At 40.8% G+C, this 8983-nt stretch overlaps 1 protein-coding gene across 1 annotated transcript in view; it reads left to right on the forward strand.

Annotated features, from left to right (window-relative positions):
• The window catches only part of LOC107705843 (fibrillin-2-like), a 154781-nt gene that overhangs the window by 72454 nt on the left and 73344 nt on the right, over positions 1 to 8983 (forward strand). The window contains exons 34-38 of the mRNA XM_016509340.1: positions 5415 to 5540; positions 5631 to 5756; positions 5966 to 6118; positions 6478 to 6546; positions 6624 to 6749. Of these exons, the coding sequence (XP_016364826.1) occupies positions 5415 to 5540; positions 5631 to 5756; positions 5966 to 6118; positions 6478 to 6546; positions 6624 to 6749 (600 nt within the window). The remainder of the gene's footprint in view (positions 1 to 5414; positions 5541 to 5630; positions 5757 to 5965; positions 6119 to 6477; positions 6547 to 6623; positions 6750 to 8983) is intronic.

Raw genomic sequence — 8983 nt, forward strand, 5'->3', positions numbered from 1 at the left:
TTGGCCAAGCATTCAAATAATGCATCTCATAATCTTGTACTGCAGTTATTATTAGCATTATTATTCTTTAGTTTGGGTTAAACAAATCAATTTTGCTTGGTTGGAACAGCAACTACGCTAATTATGTCTCTATTTGTTTCTCTGTTTCTGCCACGGGATGTAACTAGGATTTACACAAGCTTCAGTCCGGATCCAGAACACCTGAGAAGAGATAATGCCAACCCCTCAGAGGACCTCAGATGATGCCAACCCTGAAACAACATACAGAACTACCACATTTTGCTATAAGTTTGATTGCATCATATAATAATTGCTGTAAATAGTGTTCATCGTCTGTTTGATTACGTCTTTAATTGATTACGTCTTTAATTGATTTTTCCGTACATTTCTGCCATATGTACATTAACTGACAGTCACCACTGATAAGCTACCACTAAATATTGTAGAAACTTAATTGCTGTAAAGTTGCTTTGCAATGATTTGCTAATTAATGCAGCCTAACAATCCTTTAAAGGATTTGAATTATAGAAAAGTTATTGTGTTATGTGTATGCCAGGTTAAAGAGATGGGTCTTTAATCTAGATTTAAACTGACAGAGTGTGTCTGCCTCCCGAACAACGCTATGTAGATTGTTCCAGGTGTTTGGCGCTAAATAGGAAAAGGATCTGCCGGTTGATTTTGATATTCTAGGTATTATCAAATGGCTAGAGTTTTGAGATCACAGCAGACGTGAAGGACTATAATGCGATATGAGCTTGCTCAAGTACTGAGGAGCTAAACCATTCAGGGCTATATTAGTTATTAGCAGGATTTTAGAATGTATGAGAGGTTCAATAGCCAGTGCAGTGCTGACAGAACCGGGCTAATGACATTGAGAACCAGGCTTCTGACATTGAGAACATGTGTGGGAATTTAGATATATTTTTGAGAGAGAAAAATGAAGTTTTACAAATGTTAGAAATGTGGCTTTCAAATGAAATATTACTATCAAAAAGCACACCCAAGTTTCTAACTGACGACATAACTGACAGCCGTCAAGTGTAAGATTGTGTTCTAGGTTATTATGTGTGGAGGTTTTTGGACCAATGATTAGATTTTTTTCCCCAGAATTTATTAGTAGGAAATTACTTGTCATCCAGTTTTTATGTCAGCTATGCATTCCATTTTGTAAATTTGTATGTTTCATCAGGTCGTGAAGAAATATAGTGCTGAGTATCATCTGCATAACAGTAAAAGCTAACACCATGTTTCTTAATGCTATCTTCCAAGGGTAGCATGTACAGGATAAAAAGCAATGGTCCTAGTGTTAAGCCTTGTGGTACTCCATACTGAACTTGTGATCGATATGATAACTCTTCATTTACTGCTACAAATGATGGCCATCAGATAAGTAGGCTATAAGTAGGTCCTTCATGGACAAATTTGGGCACGAAGGTCTCAGGAGTGATCCTATTTTTTTTTATTTTTTTTATACATTTCATATCACTATCTTTGATAAAATAAAAACTGTCAATTTATGCATTTTTTTTGTGATTTTTGGTGTTTTTTAAATTTATTTATTTACTTCTGAAAGTACCATATTTTTATGTAAAATATGCTTATTTTATGTTATAATTAATATTTATTTTACTTCAGTAAAAAATCAATCCAGTAAGTTCAGATAAAAAAATCAATCCAGTAAGTTCAGACAGCCAAAACCTAAAAATTGGTGTCATTGGTGACATCTGGTGATATATGATGGTATAAAAATATCAAAAATATCAATAGCCACTATTTGGCTGTAATACTCAATGGCTGCATATAAGCTGAAATCTATAAACCATTGTTGCAACGAACTTAACCTCTTAAGTTTTGGATTTTATCACAAGTTAAAATTGTAGAATTAAAAACAAACAAAAAATCATTTGGGTTGGGTGAGACTATACAAAGATGCCAAAATATGCTTACAGATAAATCTAACCATGCTATAATGAAAATACAAAGTAGGAGACAGAGTAATCAAAAATGAATCGGCAATGAATCGCCTGCGATTTTGAACGCAATTTTGCGTAGCTTGTCAGTGAACTACGGCTCTGTGTAGTAAATGCCGCTCCATCTGAAAGCACGTGCTGGAGATTTACTACTAATCACAGAACCGGCTTTACTGAAGGATTACTCCTTCATCATATGAATGGGTTTTTACAGAAGAGAAGAGTGGGCAATATCGCCACTTGTGTCCTACTTCCTCATCTGTCGCCCTCTCCAGTACTTGGGGGTCATTACGTAGAGTGCAAGTGTTTCTCTTGCAGTATGTGAGGGAAGGGGTAGTTACAGAATAGAATGACTGGGCATGACCACCATTAGCATCCCACTTGCCTTTCTGTCACTCTCCTCCAATACTGTGAGTATGGAGGTAGTATTAATGTGCTTCCCTTGTGAAAGAGAGCTGTGACGTGGGCCTTTTTGGGCTCGTCAAAGACCAGTCATGCTACTGCATTCTGAATCTGATTGCGTATGATGAAAGTCCAGCCAGTCCAGCCTAGAAATGACAAGGGTCTGAACAAGAAGTTGCGCAGCATGCTCCGCTAGGAAGGGCCTGATCTTCTTGATGTTGTGCAATGCAAACCTGCATAATCCAGCGTTTTTTTCAATGTGGTCTTTTTCAGCTGGTCATCAAAGCTTACACCAAGATTTCTGACTGAACCTGATGGGGTAATTGTTGATGAACCTAGCTGAATGGTGAAATCATGCTGTAGAGTCAGAGTGGCATGGAAGATGAGAAGTTCATTCTTTGCGAAGTTGAGCAGTAGGTGATGTTCTTTCATCCATGCCGACATGTCCGCCATGCAGCCTGAGATCCGTGCAGCTACCGTTGGATCGCCTGGTTGAAATGAAATATAGAGCTGTGTGTCATCAGTGTTACAATGGTAGGAGAAACCATGTGCCTGTATGATGGATCCCAGTAATGTAGTGTATATGGAGAAGAGGAGGGGTCCAAGAACTGATCCCTGGGGAACCCTAGTGATCAGTTGATGTGCTTTGGATACCTCCCCTCCCCAGGCAACCCTAAAAGACCTACCTGTGAGATAGGATTCAAACCAGTGAAGTGGATTCCCTGTGATGTCCAGTGATGACAGGGTGGACAAAAGGATCTGATGATTCACAGTATCAAAGGTGGTAGATAGATCCAGCAGAATGAGAACTGATGATTTGGAATCAGCTTTTGCAATCCGCAAGGCTTCAGTGACTGGCAGTAATGCAGTCTCAGTTAAATGGACTTCTGAAGCCTGATTGGTAAAAATCCAGTTGGTTATTCTGTAAAAGAAATAATGATACCTGGTTGAAAACAATTTGTTCAAGTGTTTTTTTCCATGAATCGGAGGAAAGAGGCAGGTCTGTTACTATCTACAATTGAAGTCTTTAATGTAGGCTTTTTAAGTAGTTACTCAAGCCTGCTTGAATGCGGTGGGGAAAATGCCTGTGAGAAGAGATGGTGTTGATGATATGTGTGAGTGCTGGTAAGAATGTTGGAGAGATTGCTTGGAGAAGGTGTGGTGGGATTGGGTCTAGAGGACAGGTTGTAAGATGGCTGGAGAGGAGAAGTTTGGAAACTTTAGCCTCAGTGGGACAGAAGAAGGAAAGGGGAGTTTTAGCAGTGGATGTGGTTGGTTTGAGTTCCTGTGTGCGTGGAGCTGAGAACTGACTGCTGATGGTTTTAGTTTTGTCTGTGAAGAATGTAGCAAAATCATCAGCTGTTAAAGAGGTAATGGAGGCGGACAGAGGAGAGAATTGAATGTTTTGAAGTGATTACTTGTGTCTGAAGCGCTGTTGATCATGTTGTGAAAGTATGAAGATTTGGCAGTATGGACTTCAGCAGAGAAAGATGAAAGCAAAGACTGATACATACTCAGGTCCGATGGATCTTTTGATTTGTGCCATTTTCTCTCTACTGCCCTGAGTTTGGACCTATGTTTTCGTAGAACATCAGATAGCCAGGGGTTAGAATGGGTAGCACGCACTGGCCTGGAAGAGAGAGGACATATATCGTCTAGACAAGAAGTTAAAGTAGAGCATAAAGTGTCAGTTGCTGCATTCACATCCAGAGATGAGAAATGGATGGGTGAGGGAAGAGAGGAAGACACCGGTAGAGTAACCGGTAGAGGGGTTGGTGGCACACTGGTAGTAAGATGTAGGTTAAATGTAATGAAGAAATGATCAGAGATGTGTAGGGGTTTTACCAAAAATGTTGTCTACAATACAATTGTGTGTAAATTAAGTCAAGCTGATTGCTTGATTTGTGAGTGCTTGTGGTGGTAAGCTGTTTGAAATCAAATGAAGCTAGGAGTGAGTGGAAGTCTGCAGTGTAAGGCTTCTCTAGAAGGACGTTGAAGTCACCAAAGACTACAAGTGGACTGCCATCCTCAGGCAATGAGGACAGCAGCCCATCCAGCTCCTCTATAAAGGTGCCCAGTTGACCAGGAGGGTGATAAATTGCTACAACATGGAGTTTTATTGGAGCTGTTACCGTAATAGCATGCGATTCAAAAGAGTTATTACTGTAAAGGGGAGAGTAGGTTGAATATTTCCAATTGTTATAAATGAGGAGACCAGTACCCCCACCCCTCCCAACCTGACGGGGGGTGTGAGAGTTGTTACAGAGGACAGCAGGGGTTGTTGAGTCTTCTGGATGAATCTAGGTCTCAGTTAAGCCCAAGATTCTAAGAGTAGAATGAGAAGCAGTTGCTGGAATGAAGTCTGCTTTGTTGACAGCCCGACTGACAATTCCAGAGACCCACAGAAAAAGAGAGAGGTGCAGTAGAGGAGGTGCAGATAGGACACAGGTTAACAAGATTGCGTTGCTGTCTGCATTCGATGTTAGAGCGTTGTTAAGAGACAACAGGAATGTATTGGAAACACGTGTGGAAAAGAGAGGGCAAAAAGGAAAGTGTGTAACAAGGACATTAAAATATACTTAAGTGCCATGTCGGTGTCTTTGCCCGAGTCAGTCCACACACGAGGAAGCTGAACATGAGGGCTGAACGCTTCCCCTGATGCACAGATAACAAATAAATACACCGCTTCTTGACTCTTGAGTGAAAATAGCTGTGGACACCTTCACAATTAGCACACCAAAAGGCTATAGCAGGCGAATGGCTCAAATCGAAACTATTGTGGGAGTTCACCACTTAAGTGCAGTAAACAAGCAATGCAAATATCAAAAGCTTCTTCTTAACCGATGGCTATAATTCTAATTACATATAAGTGCAATCAAAACATAAATTATATCGAAAGAAGAAAAAAAGGAATAAATAGTAAACAAAATAATCCTTCCTGTATAAAAAAAGGGTATTGAGAACTCAATATAAAAGGGTATTGAGAACTCACATACTGCAAGGGGAAAATACACTCAGAAGTGTTTTTGTCTTTGGTGTCAGATATTGATGAATGTCAGGAGCTGCCCAGCCTGTGTCAGGGTGGAAACTGCATCAATACATTTGGAAGTTTCCAGTGTGACTGTCTGACTGGATATATCCTCAACATGGACAGCCGCATGTGTGAGGGTGAGACAAGTGTTGCTATGGTCAAAAATACGTTTTGTCAGCTGACTGATCTTCAGAAAGGTGAGTTTGACTCTAAGCTATGTTTTTCAGATATTGATGAGTGTATGCTCAGTTCAGGCGTTTGTGGTCCGGGCACCTGCTACAACACACTGGGAAATTACACATGTGTCTGCCCACAGGACTACATGCCAGTGAATGGAGGACACAGCTGCATGGGTGCGTGAGGCAGAGTACTTCACATCCTCTGCTGTAGCAACTGATAAAGACAGTACAGTAAATTAAATGTTTAATAGTTTGAATAATAATAATAGCTTTTATTTACATATGTTTTTATCTACTTATGTGTGTTAGTGTACTTTGTTTATGACTGTCTATTTTTTGAAGAATGCAAACTACTAAAATTGTAGGATTGTGTGTTGTTTTAGATATGAGAAAAAGTCTGTGTTACCGTAACTACAGTGGTAGTACCTGTGAACACCAGCTTAATTTCAACACCACACAGAGATTGTGCTGCTGTGCCTACAATGTGGGCAAAGCCTGGAGCAAACCATGCCAGGCCTGTCCGAGCCCTGGCACAGGTGAACGCACGCATTTACTTAATGTGACTGTAATGTTTTTTAAAGACACACAAACCCTAATTTTCAAAGAGCATTATTATAATTTATGAATAACTTCATTTCTTGACATTCCTGAATGTCCTCATACAGAAAGTTTCCCTTTCATATCTGTCAGTAGCCAATGCTATGAGAACTGCAGGAATGATGACCCCTCAAGCCCTTCAAGGTGCAGGATTAAAGTCTATTGAGTCTATTGAGGCTCCCATTGCGTCAATCTCATTCCTTAATTCCAGACCTTTTGTTAGATTCAAATTCTGGGGACAGTTGTGCTTCCGAACTATAGCTGAGCCAATATGCAAACATTCTCTCTATGTTTCTAGGTGACTATAGAAGTCTTTGTGGCAGTGTAACCGGATTCAGGATTGACATTGAAACTGGAAAGCCGAAAGGTAAAGACAAATTTCGTTAGAAATGGTAGGAATTGTTTTTACTTCATGTTTAATGGTTTTTGATCTGATCTTTTCAGATATTAATGAATGTCATGAAATCCCAGGCGTCTGTGCTCATGGTGTGTGTATAAACCAAGTAGGCAGTTTCAACTGCGAGTGTCCCACAGGCTTCATTTACAGTGATCTGCTGCTCGTCTGTGAAGGTCTGATGGCTACTTTCTCTGTATTCACACAGAATAAATTTTTGTTATGTAACATATACTGAATTCTAAACAGCGGAGAGCTGTAATTCTTGTTTTGAAAAAAAGAAAAAAAACATGACATGCTCTCTGTTGTTAGTGTGTTTTTTAGGTCATTGTTTTATCAGAATCAGAATCAGAATGAGCTTTATTGCCAGGTATGTTTACACATACGAGGAATTTGTTTTCGTGACAGAAGCTTCCACAGTGTAACAGAATGACAGTGACAGAACAAAAAACACAGATAATAAAAAATAAAAATAAATAAAAAATAAAAAATAGAACAAGTAAAATAAGGAATAAAAAATATACAAATCGACAATCGACAATTGTATGTCCAGGTATAGAACAATAGACAGTTGTATGTACAGGTATATTATGTGCAAATTGAAATATAGACTGAGTATGTGTGTTAGATAAATAAGTGTATGAGTGTATAAATAGTGTGTGTTCCACAGTTATTGTCAAGTGTTCATGAGATGGATGTAGGCAAACTGAAGAGGATCCAGCAAGGGTCCAGTGATGTCCTTCAGGTGGGCCAGCACCAGTTTTTCAAAAGACTTCATGACCACAGACGTTAGAGCCACAGGCCTGTAGTCATTAAGTCCTGTAATTTTGGATTTCTTTGGGATGGGGATGATGGTGGAGCGTTTGAAGCATGAAGGGACTTCGCACAGCTCCAGTGATCTGTTGAAGATCTGTGTGAAGATGGGGGCCAGCTGGTCAGCACAGGATTTCAGACAGACTGGTGTAACACAATCTGGGCCTGGTGCTTTTCTCCTTTTCTGCTTCCGGAAGTCCTGGCGCACCTCATCTTCACTGATCTGAATTGCAGGTGTTGGGGGGAGGGGGGTTGCTGGAGGTGTGAATGGTTGTGTGGAGAGGTGTTCAGGGCGGGTGTGGGGTGTTTTTTCAAACCTGCAGTAGAACTCATTCAGATCATCTGCCAGTTGTTGATTCTCCACAGTGCTGGGGGATGGTGTCTTGTAATTGGTGATTTCTTTTAGACTTTTCCACACTGATGCCGAGTCGCTGGAAGTGAACTGATTCCTTATTTTTTCAGAATAATTCCTCTTTGCCACTCTGATCTCCTTTTCCAGTGTGTATTTAGCCTGTTTATACAAGACATTATTCCCCTTCCTGTGAGCATCTTCTTTGGCCTGACGGAGCTGTCTGAGTTTTGCAGTGAACCATGGTTCGTCATTGTTGTAAGTTAAATGCGTCCTGGTAGGAATGAACATATCCTCACAGAAACTGATGTATGATGTTACAGAATCTGTGAGCTCGTCCAGATCGGTGGCAGCAGCTTCAAAAACACTCCAATCAGTGAGGTCAAAACAAAGCTTGTAAATCCTGCTCTGCTTCATTAGTCCATCTTTTTACAGTCCTTAATACAGGTTTAGCTGATTTCAGTTTCTGCCTGTAGGTCGGTATAAGATGAACCAAACAGTGATCAGAGAGCACCAAAGCTGCTCGTGGAACAGAGTGATATGCATTCTTTATTGTGGTGTAACAGTGATCCAATATATTACTGTCTCTGGTGGGACATGTGATGTGCTGTCTGTATTTTGGCAGTTCACGGGAGAGATTTGCTTTATTAAAGTCCCCGAGAATGATTAAAACAGAGTCCGGGTGTTGTTGTTCTGTCTCTGTGATCAGATCTGCGAGTTTCTGTAAAGCGGAGCTCACGTGCGCTTGCGGAGGAATGTACACACTTACGAGAATGAACGAGCAAAACTCCCGCGGCGAATAGAACGGCTTGCAATTAATGAAGAGCACTTCTAGATCTGAACAGCACATCTTCTTTAACACAGTTACATCTGTACACCACCTCTCATTGATGTAAAAGCATGTCCCGCCGCCGCGCGATTTCCCCGTTGATTCTGCGTCGCGATCTGCTCTAAACAGCTGAAAGCCCGGCAGACTCAACGCGCTGTCCGGAATGGCGTCTTTCAGCCAATTTTCCGTGAAACCCAGAGCAGCAGAGTTTGAAAAATCCTTATTTGTCCGGGAGAGCAGAAGGAGTTAAAACATCAGAATAGTCGAAAACCGGTGAAATATCGGGTGGTGTGTACTGCCGAATGTCCAGCAATTCGTCTCTGGTGAAACTGATCGCAGGGATATAACTAAAGACAGGACAAACTAACAAAAACATAAAAACAACTGCGGAGCACGCCACGGAGGCAGCCATCAGCGTC

This window comes from Sinocyclocheilus rhinocerous, unplaced genomic scaffold, assembly GCF_001515625.1.
Source record: "Sinocyclocheilus rhinocerous isolate Xijiao unplaced genomic scaffold, SAMN03320098_v1.1 scaffold924, whole genome shotgun sequence".
NCBI lineage: Eukaryota > Metazoa > Chordata > Actinopteri > Cypriniformes > Cyprinidae > Sinocyclocheilus > Sinocyclocheilus rhinocerous.